The sequence below is a fragment of the Calliphora vicina genome, chromosome 3 (genome assembly GCF_958450345.1).
Source record: "Calliphora vicina chromosome 3, idCalVici1.1, whole genome shotgun sequence".
Classification (NCBI taxonomy): Eukaryota; Metazoa; Arthropoda; class Insecta; order Diptera; family Calliphoridae; genus Calliphora; species Calliphora vicina.
Genome location: NC_088782.1, coordinates 11,837,622 through 11,859,261, shown reverse-complemented (window position 1 = coordinate 11,859,261; position 21,640 = coordinate 11,837,622). Strand labels below are relative to the sequence as shown.

General features: G+C 30.6%; 2 protein-coding genes across 2 annotated transcripts in view; one reads left to right on the top strand and one right to left on the bottom strand.

Annotated features, from left to right (window-relative positions):
* Positions 1-332: 332 nt before the first annotated feature.
* Ccn overlaps positions 333-21,640 on the bottom strand; it is an 89,846-nt gene continuing 68,538 nt past the window's right edge. Inside the window, exon 9 of the mRNA XM_065504106.1 lies at positions 333-1,283. Within this exon, the coding sequence (XP_065360178.1) occupies positions 333-1,283 (951 nt within the window). The remainder of the gene's footprint in view (positions 1,284-21,640) is intronic.
* LOC135954070 (spermine oxidase) lies at positions 6,683-8,618 on the top strand. The gene has a single exon (XM_065504125.1). The coding sequence runs from the start codon at positions 6,840-6,842 to the stop codon at positions 8,298-8,300; it is 1,461 nt and encodes a 486-aa protein (XP_065360197.1). The 5' UTR covers positions 6,683-6,839; the 3' UTR covers positions 8,301-8,618.

Below are 21,640 nucleotides of genomic sequence, written 5' to 3'. Positions count from 1 at the left end.
AAAAATTCTAAAAATTTTACTTCCTCGAAAACAAAGAGAGAAAAAAAAGAAAGAAAGCTAAACTAAACTAAATAGAAACATCTGACATTTTAGCCATTTGTTATTTTATCTACAAGTTTACTCTTCGGTTTTTGTTTTGATGTTTTTGTTGCATTCTACTAAAAACTATCAAGTTGATGTTTATGGTAATTCTGTGACCATTTTAGATGCTGTTCCTTTAGCTGGTGCTGGTGATGGTTTTGGTGCTGTTGCTGTTGTTGCTGTTGGTGGTCGTGGTATTGTTTTTGTTTATGCTTAATTTGTTTTTGTTGTTGCTGATAGTGATGATGCTGCTATGTTGCCAGGCTTTCTCTTTGATATGGCTTGTTGTTGTATTGTTGTAGTAACCAGTGTTCATAGTATTGTTTTTGTTGTTCTTGTTGCTGCTGATGTTTTTGTTTACTGTGCTCTAGTTTAAATTTCTCTTTTAGCCAGTTTGTTTGTGTGTTTTTGTTGTTATCATTATCATTATTATTGTTATTATTATGTTTATTGTTATTGTTATTATTTTTGTTGCTGTTGTTGTTGTTGTTGCCACTGACTGTATGCTTATTTGCGGAAAATGGTGGTGGCGGATATGGTATTATATCTGGTTGTATTTCATCCGATGATGTTGCCCCACCAACAACACCACCACCAGCAGATGATGATGGTGCTGATAACAACGAGGATGACAATGAGGTTGACCATTCTTCATCCTCTATGTCTTCGGGTTGTATTTCCGGCTCATGCTCTTCATTGTTTTTGTTTGCATTTTGGTTTTTCCTGTTACTGTTGTTATTTTCTTTATAATCTTTTGTTGTTTGTGTTTTGTGGTTGTAGCTGTAAATGTGTTTGTTGCTGTTGCTGTAACTGTTGTTAATGTTTATGTCGCTGTCATTATCCGCATCATCATCAGCATCATTCTCATCCTCATCAAAATTCTCATTTCCATCATCATGCTGCTGCTCAACATTGTTATTGTCGTCTGGTATTTTAGCAATGTGTGTTGCTGCTTTTGATGCTGCTGCTATTTGTTGTTTATAGTCCTCATAGTACATTGAATGTTTCTTATTGTTTTTATGGTTAAGCTTAAAATAGTTGATATTTTGCATATTTTTGTTGTTTGTGTTGTCAGTGTCAACATTTTCATTGTCATCGTCATCATAGTCATGATATTTGTGGTTGTTGCTGCTATCTCTGTCTCTGTTGCTGTTACTGCTACTTGCTGTTGTAGTTGCGTTAACAATCCGTTGACAATTATCCTGTAATTGAAAATCATAAAATATTTAAATTGTTAATGCTGAAAAGTCTTTATTGTAATGAGCAAATAAAATATTTTGTTCACTTTTTTTTATATTTTTGGTTCTTTAATTTATGGTTATGGTTATTGTGTTGCTGTTTTTGTCTTTTGTCTTCTGGCATTTTATTAATGGAATTTATAAATTAACAACTTATAATTTTGCAAAATATTTCCACACAGGATATTTATTTTATCATATAAGCAAACATAAGTACATCAAAAGACTGAAAGTTTTTAATACATATTAAATGTTCTTTGAAAATTAATGAAGAATTTCTCTTTAAAACAAAAAAAAATTTAAAATTATTGTTAATCTTGTGGCTTAGCTTCATGTTTCAGCTTGTGTCCAATATTAATGCTCAAAAATTATTTAAAACTACATAAAGTTGTTTCATATTAAGATTATTTTAAAATATCCTGAAATTTTTAAATATTGCAAAATGGTTAATATCGCAAAGTTCTTATCATTGATAAATACACATACAGTGACTCACAGCTTACTTGATGTAGGTAAAATTACTTTAGAAAATCGAAAATTAGTAGATCGGAAACTCTTCTGTCAAAGACCTAACTGAGTTATCAAAAACCTGTGTGTTGAGAATGTATTAGTAAAAAAAACTATGTGAAAACAAAAACAACACATGTTCATGTGATTATTTTGAGTAATTTTTATACCCTACACCACCATAGTGGGGAGGGTATTATGCGTTTGTGCAGATGTTTGTAACGCCCAAAAATATTAGGCTAACACCCACCTTAAAGTATACCGATCGACTTAGAATCACTTTCTGAGTCGATTAAACGATGTCCGTCCGTCCGTCCGTCCGTCCGTCTGGTTGGCTGGCTGGCTGGCTGGCTGGCTGGCTGGCTGTCCATGTAAACCTTGTGCGCAGAGTACAGGTCGCAATTTTGAAGATTGGCTGAAATCGGTCCATTATTTCACCTAGCCCCCATACAAATGTCCCCTCGAAATTGGACTTTATCGGGCATAAATGTTTAATTTATCTATGTATCTACACAAATTTCGCTCCAAATAAGTTTTATATATACAAAATTCATGTCACCAAATTTTGTTACGATCGGTCCATAATTAGTCATAGCTCCCATATAGACCCGCTTCGGAAAATCACTTTAACGTGCATAAATCGCTTAAAAATGTTGGTATACACACAAAATTCAACATAGTTAACTTTAATATAGACATAAATCACACGACCTAATTTTATGGTGATCGGTCCATAATTGGTCATAGCTCCCATATAAGGCCCACTTCCGAAAATCACTCAAAAATAAAAATTATTAAAATTTTAAAAGAAAAATATTTTTACTCATTTACTTGGTGTAGAGTATTATATGGTCGGGCTTGACCGACCATACTTTCTTACTTGTTTTGTTTGAGTTTTTTTCTAGTTTCTTTTCTATGTATATTTCTCTATGGTTCTGATCGTGATTAGGTCATGTTTTATTTATTTTTAATTACATGTCTGCTCAAATACTTGAGTGGTACAAAATATTAGCTATACAAAGTTTGTATTACAAAGAAATTCATAAAGCTCAGTAAACTGTAAATTTTTAATTCGTTTTTATTCATATTCTAATGTCACGTTCGTGACGGCAAACTATCATTTATTCTCATTACATCGATTCTGTTTGCAAAAACTAAACAAGTTTAGTATGAACAATTTTATTTAAAAGAAAAACTCGGAGATATAAAGTAGAGTTAATTTCTGTTAAATTTCAAAATTTGTTACGCAACGTCACCTAGCTAATATTATCCTAAGTTGAACCTATTGCATAGTGAAATATTCTTATTTTAAATTATTTTGGGTGTATGACTTAAAAATGTGGAATTTACAATAGATGGCGTTATATGCGGGATGTTTTGATTTACTACTTTCATTTGAAAAACAATTTCGCTGAAGCTCACCGAATGCTCAGTTTTGCCTCACTCGCTTTATAATCCTGTCCCTGTCCTAATAATATTTGTTTCGGTCTATGCAGAATGCTCTCTCTGGGATACGCTTCACTTTGAAACAGTTTATCCGTTATTGGCTTGATTCGTTCTTGGTCATACAAGATAAGCAGTTCTTTTGGCTCGGAATCAATATGTTACCAAAAATATGGGAAAAGGTTATTCAAATGTTGTACCAATGTTTCAACATAAAATCTAAATATTTATAAGTCATACTCTCAATATATGTTTTACGCAGATGGATTTTGTTTAATTTCTAGAGATCGCCTTCTGAAATTTGATGCAGATATTGTTCTAAAATAATGTACAATAATAATAGTTGTGTTTTTATTTTAAATTCTATGTCCTTAAATATTTAATTTTAGTAAAATTTGCAGCTGATATGAGTTTATAAAAATCCACAAAATGTTTAGCTTCACGCCAGCCTGACTCTTGAGTACCATGCACAATGGAATAGAGTGGAACTCCTAAGGAAGCAGCATACCTTGACATGGTTTTCTTGCAGCCAGTCAATATTTTGCACTCAATGGTTCAGTAACATAAGTTTTTCCAATATACCGCGGTGTTTTTGAGCTTCATCTTTCATAAGTAATTACAAAAAGGTTTTAAAGCCTTCAGCTTTCCAGTTGAATAATTTTTTTATAAATAAATCTGGTATTTCTAAACAGCTGTTCCGATCGGTAGTATTCGAATTTAAGTTATTAAAATGAGCAAACCACGCCGCAATAGGGGTACCTTCGACATTTAACATTTTTAAACACGTGCCATTTTTTTGTTTCCCATTCGATTTTTATCTTTTATTATTTCTGAGTTATAGGCAATTGAAAATTTAAATTTAAAATTTATTTTTAGTTAGACAACTAAATTACTAATAATATACAGAATATTTCAGAAAAATAGCAATTATGAAACCAAAAATAAATTATTTTCAGTTTAAAAATTAAAAAAATAGTAGATTTTTGCTGTTTTTTGGGCGAAAAGGTGACTTAACTCTTTTTTATTAAAAAAAAACTTCCTTTAAGAACAATTTTATGTTTTTCTGTAAGCCATCTTTATGGAGAACATTATGGTATAAAAAACATGTCTTATTTTTTAAATAAATCGCACCTAGGTCCTTTGGAATTTGGCCAAAGCTGGAATCAGAAAACGGAAAGCAGCTTTGGGAACCTTTATGTGTTTCCTACTTATCCCCAAAGTATTTTCCCAGCTTCGAAGGAAATGTGGACTCTATGGGATCAGCCGTTTACAAATGCCGTTTATTTTCAAACAATTTTGATACTGTCCCACTGTGTGATCCCATTCACATAGCCAATACTCCAAGTGGCTTTGCCAGAAACTTGAAGTAAATGGTTCACAGATTTCACAGAACTTTTAAATTTCTTTAAGCTTTCTAAAAACTATAAGGCCATTGAAAGATCTACTTTAATTGATAATATCACGCTATATTTCTCTATATCACGCTAATATTTCTCCGTAAATTAGCTTTTATAGGCCACTATGCGTCCTTAATGATTTATTTTGAATTTAAAATGAATTCTCGCATGCCCCTCGTACAACTTATTAAATACTTAAGATAAGTAATATTATTTTAATCAAACTATTTGTTATCGTTAAAATTTGCCATACGAACGATTTTATTTTTAATAAATTTAAAATCCTCTACAAAGTTTAACTAATTTAACTACAATTAAAAATACCATGGAATCTATGGTAGGCGTTCATATTGTTGAGGTTACGATGATTTTCGTCAAACAACCCGAATGTGAACAAAAGAGCGTAATAGAGCGTAAAAATACACACAATTCATTCAGTTTCTTGATGTGTTGTGGATATTTTATTTTTACCCAAAATGCCTTTTTTTGCGTACCACTGCCATAGATATTCCCACTTAGAATTTTTTACTGTAAATTAGTAAATTATCTTACTAAATATTGGCTGAGTATTATTTGCTAGCAACAAATTTGATAAGATTTGTTCATTTGATATGAGATACAAGGCGATTTGTAAATACACTGATTAAAATATGAAAGCAAAGACGACTTTAAAGTATACTACAAGAAAGTCGTTGGTTTAGTTAATAATGTTTTCTTTTTAAACTCTCATTCTTAGAAATATTGTTATCTTTTTCAATAGTTATTTGCAGGGATGGCAAAATTGGTACAATTGTACTTTTTTTTGGTACAATTTGATTTTAAAAAGTACAATGGTACACCAATGACTCATTTGATACAATTTGAAAATTTATTTCACAGTTAATATATTAAAACCAATTTACCAATTTATGTTCTCTATCAATTATACCAAAATATTAACAATAAACTTTTTAAAATTATATTTATGAGTTTTTAAAATAAAGAAGAAATAGCGGTATTTGACTAGTCTTGTCACACTCGTAATTTTAAGTGTTTTTCAAGACCAAAAAGTATGTAAACAAATTTAAGCTATTAATATTGCCATTATTTTCTGTTGAATATGAATATCCACAGAATTTGTAATTCTTAGTGACAGAAATTTTCTGCTGTGGCTAAGAAATGTTAGATGGGTGACAAAAATTCGATAATTTAAACTACGATGCTTCATTATCAACTGAATATCTGTTGCTAGAACCAAAGGAATGAAGGGATGCAATGGAATCGATCAAAATTTATTCATTACAACTATTCATTTGTTAATTGTAACTTTAAAAAAAATCCCGAAATTTCAAAAAAATATTCTCGGGAAAAATTTTTCCTTGCAGGAACCCTAGTTTTGGTACAATTACAGTCGAAAAAGTACAATTTCTGATGCTGATTTGGTACAATTTTTAAATTCCACTTAGGCCATGTTTTTTGAATAGAATTTGAGAACTAAGTTTCAAACTAAAATTCTTAGAGCTAAACATAATTTTGATCAACACTATTTCAACAAAGTCCAATATTTTTAAACAGAATACCAAATTTGTAATCAAATGGCATTGTTTTCAAATTTTTCTACATGTCACCAATGGATGGGGAATTACACTACAACCTAATTGTAGCAAAGGGTACTTATAGCTCAAATATTTAAATATATTGATTACACTTTGTGTTACAGTTTATTTTTAAATAATTTTATTACGGTTGTTACTTTTAATCTATTTATTTACATGATAAATAAGATGCAAACATAATATTATAGCTTATTTAGTTATAAATATTGTATATTTTACCTGCTTGGAAACCAAAAAGATTCTAACACAATTTAAGAGCATTTTCCAACACACTCTCTTAATATCCATAAAATACAATAAAACTCTTTGCTAAGTAAATACACTCAGAGATAATGCGCATTTATTAAATACAAAAACAAAATAAAACTGAACTAAAAATATCCAACAAGAGTAATTTTATAATTTAGTAGCAAACACAGTGTTGAATAGATACAAACATAAAGTGGAAATCGTGCGTGTTATTTTATTATTTAAATGAATTATTAACAAAGACTATTCAAACTATAAACTAAACAAATAATAAATATTGTTTATTGATAAAATCAATTATTAAAAGGGTAATAAAAGCTATAACCAACATGTCTGTAGCACCCACTGTAGCTCGCAAGTCTTTGCAAACTGCTCGCGTTGTCATAATCGGTGCCGGACCTTCAGGTATAGCGGCCGCTACCAAATTATTACAGGCCGGCTGTCAAAATGTTATCATATTAGAGTCGGAAAATCGTATTGGTGGTCGCATACACACCATACCCTTTGGCGACAATGTGGTGGATTTGGGTGCCCAGTGGTGTCATGGTGAGAAAAATAATGTCATCTATGAGACCGTACAAAAGTTGAAATTGGATGTGTTGGAGAGCACGGGTAGCATTTACGATGACTACAAGTGTATTAGATCTAATAAAGAGATTATGGATGACAATTTGGCTGAGCAATTAAAATCTATAGCTTTTAATTCTATACCAGAAAGGCAAGATGATTTGGTGGCTTATGAAGGCTCCTTGGGTTCCTATTTGACGGAGAAATACTGGAGTGAGTTGGAAAAATTATCAATTAAAGTAGATCGTTCGCTGGCCTTGGAGTTTTTGGAGAACTTTAAGAAATTTGAGAGTTCAGTGGAAGCAGCCGATCATTTATTTGAAGTTTCGGGCAAAGGCCACTTGGAGTATTGGCTATGTGAGGGGGATCTGTTACTTAATTGGAAAGATAAAGGTTTTAAAACCTTTTTGGAAATACTAATGAAAGCTGACGCTCAAAAACCCTGGGGCATATTGGAAAAGCGCATATTACTCAACCATAGAGTAAAAAATATTGACTGGTTGCAAGAAAACCAAATCAAGATACATTGCTTTAATGGCCAGGTTATAACAGCAGATCATGTTATATGCACCACTTCCTTAGGAGTGCTAAAACACAATCACTCTACACTATTTACACCCTCTTTGCCAAGACAAAAAATTACAGCAATAGAAGGCTTAAAACTGGGCACAGTAGACAAATTTTTCCTAGAGTTCAAAGAAACCTTTGGGCCACCGGAGTGGTCGGGCGTTGGATTCCTTTGGCTAGAAAAAGAATTACAGGAATTAAGAAACTCCGAGTTATTCTGGCTAGAAAGTGTGTTTGGTTTCTATCGGGTCTCCCATCAACCTAGAGTCTTGGAAGGCTGGATTATAGGACCACATGCCCGTCATATGGAATCATTGTCGGAGGATGAAGTCTTAAATGGTCTTTTGTGGTTGTTTAGAAAATTCTTTACATTCCCTGTACCCCAACCCATCAACTTTAAACGTACTCAATGGTATTCCAATGCCAGTTTTCGTGGCAGCTACACTTTCCGTTCCATGTATACGGATGAGTTGCGTACTGGTGCCTGGGATTTGGCTGCGCCTTTAACGGATGTTCAGGGCAAACCTAAACTGCAATTTGCTGGTGAAGCTACGCACAATCATTACTATTCCACTGTGCATGGTGCTGTGGAGTCTGGTTGGCGTGAAGCTCAACGTTTGGAGGATTTTTATAAACTGGTGCCATCTCAGTTGTAAATTTTGTTAGAATGGGAAGGTGCATAAATGCATAGTTTAAAATTGTAGAAATTTTAATTATAAAATATGTACAATATTTAATCTTCTTATCTTAAATCATTTATAAATGCAATATAAATTTAAAAGCAGTACTTATTTTTTTTTTTACGGTTTAATATTAAATTTTATGTGACGCCTAAAATTATGCTTTTTTATCTTAATTTTTTTTCAGTAACATGTACAAAATATTAATATTTGTTTAATAAACCTTTAAGACTTCTGCCGTGTAATTAAAATAAAACAAAGCTATTATAAATAAATATATTTAAAAGAAAGAAATAGTGTCTAGTTTAATTTATTTATATAATTTAAGAAATTGGCGAAGCACAGTGGGGCTGATCGTTAGAAATGGTAATAAGTAGGGGGAGTTATAAGTATGTTTTTTCTAGCAGGTACAAATACCATGTAGACATATACATATTTGCATATTTTGTTATATTTAACTTAAAAATACATATTTATATGAATATTATGCCCATTTTTAATAATAACATATAATATGTTGTCGTGAATACATTGCCTCGACTAAAAGCTTTTTGTTGACTTGGTTATGGAAATATCATCAAATGTTGTCGACTAACATATGTCCACATCGAAGGTCTTAGTCATTTATCAATCAGCAATTGCTTCAAAAAGTCTAGAGATATTTAAAAAGTATCAAAAATTCATTAGTTAAATCAAAAACAATCATATTTTGTTAAATCATTTTAGTACCTAAATATCAAATACCACAGTGGGGCAGAATCAAAATTTTTTGGAAATAAATCCGGCATTTCTAAACCGCTTGTCCGATTGTGATAAAATTTGACGTGGGCATAGCCAAGGAGTATTAGAGTTTATGTTATAAAAATGGGCCCTACAAATGGTCCTATGAGAGCATGTACAAAGTTTTTTTTTAATAAATAAAAAAATTCAGCAAAAATCTAGTATTTTTTTAATTTTTATACCCTTCAGCTTCGTGAGAAGGGTATATATAAGTTTGTCATTCCGTTTGTAATTTCTACATTTTTCATTTCCGACCCTATAAAGTATATATATTCTGGATCCTTATAGATAGCGGAGTCGATTAAGAAATGTCCGTCTGTCTGTCTGTCTGTCTGTTGAAATCAATTTTCTGAAGACCCCAGATATCTTCGGGATCCAAATCTTCAATAATTCTGTCAGACATGCTTTCGAGAATTTTGCTATTTAAAATCAGCAAAATCGGTCCACAAATGGCTGAAATATGAGGAAAAAACCAAGACAACCTCGTTTTTTGACCTATATCTGGATTACTAAGACACTAATATAGACAATATGGATATCTAATGATAGATATTTCAAAGACATTTGCAACGACGTATATAAGACCATTGTAAGATGGACCTACAATGGGTCAAAATCGGAAAAAAAATTTTAACCCGAATTTTTTTTTCACAAAAAAAAAATTGAAAAAACAAAAAAAAAATTTTTAAATTTAAAAAAAAAAAATTTTAAAATTTAAAAAAAAAATTAAAATTTAAAAAAAAAAATTAAAATAACAATCGAAAATTTTTTTTTTCCAAAAAATGAAAAAAACAACTGGAAAAAAATTAAATTTTGTTTACCTAAAAATATTTAAAATTTGTAAGTATAATTTGGTGAAGGGTATATAAGATTCGGCACAGCCGAATATAGCACTCTTACTTGTTTAATTGAAAATAGTTTATTTTTGGATCTAGTATAGATATTGCTCTGAAATCATTTGCATGTTATTGTAAATTTTGTTGTCTAACCAACAAAAAAATTAAAGTTCATTCGGTCTAAAACTACAGCCTATATTTTTAAAAAAGCGGACCAAGGTATGGAAATATTTTTAAATTTAAATATTCAAATGCCTATAACTCGGAAATTATAAATAGGACAAGGCTTAGCCGAGCGCTTTCCAAAAAAATATAAAAATCTTTGAAATTTAAAAAATTTTACATGTCGAAGGTACCCTATATTGAGCCGCCCCTGGAGCATTTGTAGGGTTTATTTTAATAACCTAAACTCGAGTACTCCTTGCCTACCTCCACGTGCAATTAATGTTTAAGTATTAATTGCAAAATATTAGGCGTATCTTTTGAATGCGGTTTTTGTTTTTCGTATCTATTATGAGCTGCTGAAATTTGACCAGATAATCACAGGGAACCTATGCCGCATGCAACTGATTCATTTGAAGCTAATATTGACCGTAAAACGCCCACAATAAGCGGCCAGACATGAAACAGAAAAATTCACATATACAGTTGCCGCTCTTTACAATAATTTATTACGAGATGGAAGTTAGGCTTTACTTCTTTAATTTGAGAAATGTGCAGCGAAACATCGCCCAGCGTAGCCGAGAAAGAAAATCATTTTTGCACCGCAGCATTATTTGCAATGAAAAATGGATTCATTACGATAACCCGAAGCCAAACTCGGCCAACCAGCCGAATCGACACCAAAGCCAAATATCCATTTGGTGGAAGCAAAAGAGTGATATCTATTACGATTTGCTGATATCTAACCAGACCATCACAGGAAACCAGTACCGAATTTGTTTCAAGTGAACAGTGGCCGAAAAACGCCCTGAATATGACAATATGTTGCAATACCTGTTAAAAACTAGTTAAAATGAAGTGGTTTGGAAGTTTTGCTTAACCCAGACCATGCTCCGTCAGACTACTATTTGTTTCGATCGATGTAGAACGCTCTCTCTGATATATGCTTCACTTTGGAACAAATTAAGTATTAAGTATATATCCCAAAATATTATATACATTGTTTTCTCTGTAGAACAACTACAATTTTACGTTGTGTTTTAACAAGACCATGCCACAATTACCCTTGAAGCATTACTGCATGAAACATTTATTCGTCCGGAACTCTCTCATTTCGCTAATCATAATTGACAATTCTATGATAACAAGCCCAAAACCATCAGTGCACTGAAGAAGGAAATTCATAGCTGTAACAGCGAAATTCAGCTACATTTATGCTAAATTGTTATGGAAAATTTTGACGTAAGAAGACCATTTTCCCGATTTAATATTCCATACATAAGGCTATCCTGTGTACTTTATGATTCAATAAAATAACCAATCTGAAGTCTATAATTGCTCCCAATACAAATATGTTCCGTATAGATAGATATCACCTGTATAAATTTCATGACGATCGGTCAATGATTCAGTCAATTCTTTTAAAATAATTTTTATATTAGCGCCACTTTCGAAAATTAAGAATAATAAATTATTGAAATTTTAAACGAAAACTGTTAATAAATTTGTAATATACCGAAATTTATATTCTCAGCGATACCAAACACTTAGATAGTTTCTCTCCAATGTGCATTGTTGGATTAAGTTAAACTTTTAATCCCTTTTTAAGTATTTTATTTACCAATAAGCTAAAAAAGTTATAGTTTATATTAACATTTCCCCCTGCCAACCTGTGGTATTGCATTAAATTACAATTTATAATTTCAACAAAATTTCTTTGTCTAACAAATTCTAAAAGTGCCAGTAGTTTTGCTAAACCAACAATAAAATAACTAAGTAGCAAGATTATTTTCCAAAATGTCTGACATTTAAAATATTTATTTATCTAATATCCATTACAATTTTGTTTTTTATTTGCATACACCAGCTGGTTGTCGGGCTATTATGCATAATAAGCTTTTTCTATTTTTCTTGCACTTCTAACACACAAACAAATAAAAGCAACTAAAAATGCAAATTAAACACAATGATATTCTGCCATCAACTCAACTCACACACAGACAGTCAGCAAAATTGCACAAAAAAGAAAATGGCGGTAAAACATTCATTACGTTTTTGCACTTGACTGCTGGGTCTTTTATGCACTCTTTTTATAATACACAAACACACGTTTTGCTGTGAGTAGCTGTAAAATGCGAAGACAAAGAGAGCAAAATTTGTTTTTTTGTTTTGGTTTTACAGTTACGAGGTGCTTGTCGTGCTGTTAGTGTTGATTTCTATTGTTGTTTTACAGTTATTGTCTAGATGGTGGGGTTGTGTGTGTATCTGTGTGTATATGCGTGTGTTTTGTTTGTGTTGTAATATTGTTTAAGCTTTATTAGCATTTTAGATTGTTAAAAGTCACTCAGACTTTCATTAGAACGGAAATCAAAAAAGACAAATTAGACGTTGTACATTTTACGCTTGATGAAAGTGATAAATGTCAAATAAATGTTTGTATTTCGTGCTCAACTGTTTCTGTTGTGTAAATAATGACTGGTTGGATTTGGTGAGAATTCCGCAATAGAAATGTTAATTTTTTAAAGTCTGCATAAGATATTAGCTGGCAGATTAAGTGTTGCCAGAAAATGTTTTTCAAAAATATGCTAAAATGTGAAAAACAAAATGCTAAATTGTTCTACAGAAGAAAAAAAAGCAAAATTTTGTAAAAGGGTGTCAGTAACAGTCCACTTTTTAAATTTAGTGTCTTTTGTTTGTGCCGTGGAGGCCATTTGACGGTTATTTTATTCCATACTTAATCGGAACATGTCTTCTTTACAATCCAATAAAACAAATCACAACTATATCAAAAAATATGTGTTTTTATTTTAAAATTAAAAAGTGCATTCTTACTGAGACAACCTTTTAATTTTCATGTTAGGGTAATTTTGTTGCTACAAATCACACTCATTATAAACTGTTATAGACAAACTTTTCCATTTAAAACTGTTATACAAATAAGTTTCTTTAAAAAGACTGTTATACACAACATTTTCTATAATAAAAACAATTTCACATTAAATTTTGTACAGATAAAGTGTTATGGAAAATTATTTTTATAAAAAACTGTTATACAAACTAAATGCTGCAAAAGAAACTGATATACAGATAATTTTCTATACAAAAAACCGTTATACACAAACTTTTCTTTAGAATAAACAGTTATATACAAAATTTTACGTAAACTATACTGTTATACACAACATTTTCTATAGAATAATCTGTTATACAGAAATTTATCTATAGAATAAACTATTATACACAAAATTCGAATGAAATACTGTTATATATAAAACTTTCTGTAAAAAACTGTTATACAAACAAAATTCTGCAAAAGAAAATGATATAAAGATAATTTTCTAAACAAAAAAACTGTTATACTCAAAAATTTTCGAAGAAAATATTGTTATACATAACATTTTCTTTAAAGAAATCTGTTATACATTAAATTTTTTATTGTAAAACTGTTATACATCAAAATTTCTATATAAAAGAGCTTGAAATACAAACACAAAATAAACAGTATTATGACACCATTGCTTCTTTGCTACACTCAAATTGGTTCAGCTTCTTTGCAATAGGACCGAATTCAATAAAAACAAAAGAAAAGAAGATTAACATGACATTAACGAACATACTTGTATCGAAGACAAAATCATTCTGAGTCTACAGGAAGATGTAAATTTGTGATTAAAAAAATACAAAAAATTGCATCGCGAGAGTACTAAGCTATTTTTGAACATGAAATAGTATCAAATAAAGAATGTCCGTGGACATATCCAAATAATAATTTGGAACCATTTAATTAAAAGTTGCCACAATAATACTGAAAGTAAGTAAAAATTTTGGGAGTATGACTGAACAATGCGGAATGGTTTAAAATTTTTTGCTTTTATTTTGAAACATTCAATTTATTCAGAGTATTGGCCATTTTTTGACCTTTTCCCATATTTCTGGCAACATATGGATTCTGAGCCAAAAGAACTGCTCATCTTTTGAGGCCAAGAACGAATCAAGCCAATTTCGGATACTCTGTTCCAAAGTGAAGCGTATCCCAGAGAGAGCGTTCTGCATTGATCGAAATAAATGGTAGTCGGACGGGGCAAGGTCTGCACTATGAAGCTTTCCAACCACGTCTTTCTAAATAGTTTTTTAACATATATTGCAACATGTGGTCATGATGGAATATTACAGTTTCATCTCTGGTCGAATATTCTGAACGTTTTTCGGCTAATACTCGCTTTAAACTTCGGACAGGTCACATGGAAGATGGTCTGGTCAGATTTAAGCAGCTCATAATACATAGAAGCCTGTTGCTCCCACAAAATACAGAGCATTACTTTTGGCTTTGGTGTCGATTCGGATTGTTGGCCGGGCTTCACATACTATCCATTTTTCATTGCAAATTATGATTCAGTGCAAAATATGGTACCCATACCGATGAATCCTGCTGCTTTCAAAGGTTTGGCTGCTTGAGTAGCTCCTAGTTGAGTTTGACAAGAATCTTCATGGAGTAATGCCTCCAATTCTTGGTCTTCAAACTATTTTTATGGCTTGGGAACTTTGCCTTCCGTGTCAAAATCACCACTTCTTAACTGTATAAAACATCTCTCGTACATTGAAACCGCTCATGTGTTCCCCCATGAGCTTTGGTGAGCAATCGGTGTGCAAAACTTCCGGCATATGATGCTTTGCTGGCACACAATTCGACATTTTCGAAGCAAAACAAACTTTGTTGTTTACACTATAATGTTCAATATCTAGGTGAGAATAAATGACAGATATGGACCCTTCAAAATTGCATATAAGTTATTAAAATCCAAAAGCGCGTTCAAAAGAGTCATGCACCCAATAATATTTCAAAAATGTTTTTGTTTCTTCTGTAAAATTTTTAAAATTGTAGTCAGCTTAATACAAAAAACTGTTATACATATAATATTCTGTAGAACAAACTGTTATATAAACAATTTTCTTTTAAAGAAACTGTAAAATATAAAAATTTCTGTAGAAAAACTGTTATACAGAGAATTTTCTGTTGAACAAAACTGTTATACAGAAAATTTTCTACAGCAAAAACTGTTATACAAAAAAAATTATATAGTCTGCTTTTACACAGGGCAAGTTTTCTTGCGCAACTCTAGAGTTTATAGGAGAGAGAGGCAAGAAGAAAGAAGAGGGGTACACACTTGCTTGTACTGGCAAGTCTCTTCAATTCTCTTTTGTTTTCTCATTTTCACTATGGCGTCTATAAGGTTTTGACATGCAAAATTGAAAACAGACTTGCTATGTGTAAACAGTCGAGCAAGTTTAAAAGGAAATCGAAGAGACTTGCTTCATGTAAACTTGCTGTGTGTAAAAGCAGACATACAAAATACAGTTATACAGTTATTCTGATACAGATATTTTATTGAAGAAAATATTGTTATACACAAAATCAGTTACAAAAATTTGCCATCCTTCTTGATGTCAGTGTAATAATTTTAAGATTTTAAAATTATAAAACGAGTAAGTGATTGTTACCCAACTTTATGTAGATCTGAATTTATTATACCCTTCACCATGAGTGACAAGGGTGTATATAAGTTTGTCATTCCGTTTGTAATTTCTACATTTTTCATTTGTTATTGATATCGACTTTCAGTAGCCCCCAAATAACTTACAAACATGATTGATACATCATACATACATATCGGGAATTTTTCTGGTTCGGTTGCTATTTAAAATCGAGTAAATCGACCCACAATGCCTGAGATATAAGGATATATAATTGGCTTATTTTTTATCTATATCTGGAATACTAAGTCATTAATATAGACAATATGGATATCTAATGATAGATATTTCAAAGTCCATTGAAACGATGTATAAGGCTAAAGTTGGACCTACAATAGTTCAAAATCGGGAAAAATAATTTTTAACCCGAATTTTTTTTCACAAACAATTTTTTTCACCAAGACATTAAACATTATTTTTTTAAAATAAATTTAAAAATAAACAAGTAAGAAAGTATGGTAGATCAGGCCCGGCCATATAATACCCTACACAAAGTAAAAGAGCAAAAACATTTTTCTTTAAAAATTTCAATAATTTATACTTTTGAGTGATTTTCGGAAGTGGGCCTTATATGGTTGCTATGACCAATTATGGACCGATCAGGTAGTGTGATTTATGTCTATATGAAAGTTTACTATGTTGAATTTTGTGAGTATACCAACATTTTTAAGCGATCTATGCACGTTAAAGTGATTTTTGGAAGCGGGTATATATGGGAGCTATGACTAATTATGGACCGATGGTAAGAAAATTTGGTGACATGCATTTTGTATATATAAAATTTATTTGGAGTGGAAATTGTGGTGATACATATATAAATTAAAAATTTATGATCGATAAAGACCAATTTCGGAAGGACATTTGTATGGGGCTAAGTGAAATAATGGACCGATTTCAGCCAGTTTCAATAGGCTTGGTCCTTGGGCCGAAAATAATATGTACCAAATTTGATCGAAATATTTTCAAAATTACGACCTGTACTCTGCGCACAAGGTTTACATGGACAGCCAGCCATACGGACGGACGGACATCGACTCAGAAAGGTGGATGTTAGACTAATATTTTTGGGCGTTACAAACATCTGCACAAACGCATTATATCTTCACCACTATGGTGGTGTAGGGTATGAAAATTGGAATAAAATTAAAAAACAATTTCGAAAAAAACTTAAATTTTGTTCACCTAAAAATATTTAAAATTTGTATTTTAAAGTATAATCGGGTGAATATAGCTCTCTTACTTGTATTCATTCATATTTAATACGACTATTTTTGAGCTAATAGCTTTATTTTTTAGTTTATTGCAAATATAGGAATTAATACTGTTATTCGATATTTGTCTATTTCAATATAATTTTCATTAGCTAGCAAAATATCTGTATTATATAAATGCAATATAAATTATTGAAAATTTAATTTTGCTATCTTTAGGTCATATTTTTTTTTTTTGCTTTCATTTCAATGAATATTTAATTCCATTAATGTAAACAATTTGTATTAATCTTCCTCTGCTTTGTAACTCAGCCAACATAAATTCAATAAAAAACCCAGCGAAACAAAGAAAACTACAAATCGTAGAAAAAATAATATTTGTGTATGCACTGACAAAACAACATGAAATGACATTATTGCAATAAAAAGTAAAAATAACAGAAACAGTAAGAATTTTCTATTTCCATAGCCATTTCTATTGTCTTGCTGATAACGAAATCTGGCATAAACATTTGTTTTTCCTTTCTCCTGATGTTTTCTTAAGTTTTTCATTCATTTCTCTTTAACATCTATTGTTAGTTTGATTTATATTTTTCGATTTCTCACAAAACAATCATGACAAATAAAAGAAAAATATATACAATTTATTGTAGCTGTTGTTTTTAAATAACAGCTTTTCTTTTCGAGCAGTGTATAGGAATATTGTTTGCATTTGAAAAGGATTTTACCATCTGAAGCGGAAATCAAGAAAGCAAGAAGTAAAAATAACATTAAAAATCTTATTTTAGTATTTGAACATAATGAAATTTCAACCAACAAAACATTTGCGAAAAAATATACTTTCGTTTATATTTTTATTAACGATTTCCATTCAATTTATTGTGAAGCACAGAACGTACATTTATTTGATTGTTTTATGATTATTTATGTACGTATTCCCTGCAGTTCATAGCAATTTACCAACTTTTCTTTGCTTCTAACGCCCATACTACTCATAAGTTACCTTTAAAACCACTGCTAACATTTAAAGTAATGTTTCATTTATAAATTAACTATGATATTTAGTTAAAACTAGTTTATTTGTAAAGTTCAGGTCTTTATATTATTTGGAGACTTCGGTAAGTGAATTTTAACAGAAAGATACAGAAATGTTACGTTTTTACCTTTTAAAAACGATGGTTTATTTATTTTAAATAAACCATATTGTTTTGATTGCAACTAAAAGCAGTTTAGTAGATTAAAATTATAACAACTCTTTATTTATTTAAATTTACACAACAATTTAAATAGTCAATTTCTTTTAACACACACATACACCGATAATACAGTTGATGTTAATTCTAACAGCGCATGTGATCAACAGACTGACTGCAACCCGCTGCTACTATTTATTTACACAGTGCCATCTTACAGCAGTTTCATGAATTATCTTAACGGACAAAACTGGAATGTTATAATTCTAGAACTTTCAGCAGCTTCAGTGTTAATGTTAGCAGTTTTAACATTTAATGTTATCATACTTACAAACAATGTTAATAACTGCGTATTTTCAGTCGTTACATATCGTTAAAACTGATAGTGAAATTTCGTAGCAATATAAAAATTTTATTGTGGTAACAATGAAGGTGCCAAAAGACATTCAGTTAAAATTTTAGTAATGGTTCCAAGAACTGTCGGACAGTTATAAATTCATTGAAATATGTATGCATAGATGAATGTTGCCATGTTGGTTTGTACATTAAGTTATAACATTGTAATGATTTTAAGTGATTTTTTGGTTTTATGACTTTCATTTTATTGTTCTTACCATTTCCATTTCATTTTAATTTTTATTATTTTTTATGTATTAGTTATATTCCTCATATATTTGAATGTAATGGTGTATGTACTTTCATTTTTTTCCGTTACTTGTTTATCTTATAAAAACGATTTCTTTATATAAAACTGAATCTTTGTACCCTACAGTCGGGAGTTAAGAAAATTGTGGTAAAAATATAACTACCCGAAGGCAGGTTTATTAGAGATAGAGACGAATTGAGTCTTTCAACATGTTTAGGGAACATTCCTTTAGAAAAAATACCTTTCTGTTTCCTATTTACGATTTAACTGTAGACAGCCTAATTATATTGTTACGAAATTGTACTTGAATTCAAATATAACGATTTTAAGGGCTGATTTAAAAGTAGCTAATGCTTTCAAATAACAGTGCTGTAATAGCAAACTGTAACATATCTGTGGTCATTATTAAATAAAAGCTTTCAGTTGACCATTGATCGTAAGTTGGCAACGCAGTTTGAATTCGAATATTCAGTTAAAGAACATTGTAGAAAGTACACCACAGATGGCGTATGTATTAATAAGATCTAGAATATTCGAACTTTGACAGTTAAAGTGCAATCTAGAGTGCAGATGGCAGTGTTATAAATAGTGGCAGAGGTTGCAGTCGTTAGTCAGTTTATCAGAGACGCTTTTCGAATAAACATCAACTGAGTGCCTTAAAGTGTGTTGTGTTTTTCAAGTAAATTCGTGTACATTATAAAGTTTGCCTTTAATTCTGCGAATTTATAAACGTGTATAAAAAAAACACTGAGTGACTATTTAATTCTGTTGTTGTACATTTTAAATAAATAAAGAGTTGTTACAATTTTCAAACTACTAAACGGCTTTTATTTGCAATCAAAAGTATCCGGTTTATTTAAAGGAAATAAACCAGCGTTTTGAAAAGGTTAAAACGTAACAATATGCTGTGGTTTCCCTATGAGAAAGTGAACTAACACAAAACATATCATGTGATTAGTTCCAAAGTGATAGCGACCGGTTCTAGTTCAAACTCTTCATATGAAGAGGACATGTCCTTCGCATTCGTTCTGTTTTTAATATTTAAAATTTGATTAACAGTTTTTTCCAGATTCGTTCAAAATTCATTGATAAATTATCATATTTTTGGCATAAATATTAGTTGGTTTTTAAATATCAAAAATTATTATCATACGAAAACGGTATCATTGGATGGTTCCAATTAAGTCATTTAGTAAATTTTTTTAGACAAATCAAACGATACTTACAAAAGAAAGTTAAAGTACCATTACGCTCCATTTACCGTATATCTACTTGACCCAGTAATAAATGTACGTGCTAATGCTTATACTGCTAGATTTATAATGCATCTAAACATAAAAAAGTATCATCAAGACCCATTTGTCTGAACCTGAAGTATGGAAACTAAGTTTACAAATGTTGGTAGGCTAATTTGATTATTTGTGATTTCAAAAGGCATCTTTAAGTAAATTTTACCAGTCTGAATATTCTATGACATTTTTTGTTGAAATTTATAATTATCTGTGTTAATACTGGTCACATAAATTTTGTGAAAATAGAATTATAGTAAATTTTAAATGGCTTAACAAATATTAGCTGACAGAATAACATCTCCGTAGTCAAGAACGCGACATTCGCACGCCTTTGAAGTGAAAAATATAGCGTTACTATTTCTTGTTAGCATTTGTTTTAGTAGCTCTGTGTTTTGTGTGAGTGTGAGTTGCAACATAATTTATTTTTTATAACTTTTAGTATGATTTAGTACGTGACATACATATTTTACCGTCACGGATTAGTTCAAGTTATTTCAACAAAAGCTTCGCATTTATTATTTATTGTTTCGCATTCTTTTTTATACAGTGCTGCAACAACTCTAACTCCATCTCACCCTGAAAAAAAAATTACGATGTTAACCCTCTTGTGTTGTTTTCCACACATGGGTTATGAGTACGTTTATATAAACTTATATAGCAGAAAAAGCATTATTGACGGCAAAGAATGCTATTCCTTGTGCAAAGACATAGAAATTACATATGTGTGAAAAACAACACACCAGGGAAGGCAACGTAACTTTTTAAATTTCTTATTATCAAATTATTTTTGAATAAATTAATGCGTTTTGTATGCTAAACTGATGAAGCAGGAAATGTCAAGAAACTTTGTGAACATCGGTTAACAATTTTTTATTAAATGTATAAGAAGTATTAATTTTTAGTGGTTTTCCACACATGGTGTAGACGGAGTTTAACACTTTAAACAGGCACGGTTGATGGGTAAATGAAGTAAAATTTGTTTTGCCCCCTTTTTATATTAAAACTTTGTTTTTTTTTTAATTTCCTTTTTTTTGATGTGAAATAAATTTGTCAGCCACTAAATCTAGTCAATTATGAGTATTGATTAAGTGGAGTGCTGATCAAGCGGAGTACTGATAACAAGCGATGAACAATAATCCATCTTTGTTTGGTCTCTTTTATTTTCTTGATATTATATAAATATGTATGTAAACCATAAATATTAAAGAGCAAATGTCATTGAAAGTTTCTCAGATCGAATATATTTTCAGAACTTTGTCAGCGTTATATCCTCTTGATAAAGTATAATTTCAAAGCCCACCAAACAAATTAAAATGTCACCAACTAACTCTCATTACCCAATATGCTGCCTTTTTTAATAAAGCAAAATATACTAGGTTTTTTTTGATTTTGTTTCCCAATCATTTACTTATTTTTATTTCAATGGTTCCTTAAGTATATGGCAAACATAAAGCCAAAATATATTGAATGTGAAATGCGTGAATAATGAGGATTTTTATTGTGCGACATCCTATTATTGTATTGTATACGACAATAAAAAATAAACTCCAAATAAAAGAAGAAAACCAGAAGCTTAGAAAAATGCATACAAATTGCTGCGATAATATAATGAGAAAACAATAAAATATCATTTATATGCTCTCGATATAATAATGGATGAACGT

Excerpts from the sequence above, each read along its gene's own strand:
- LOC135954070 (XM_065504125.1), top strand. The coding sequence starts at position 6,840 with ATGTCTGTAGCACCCACTGTAGCTCGCAAGTCTTTGCAAACTGCTCGC.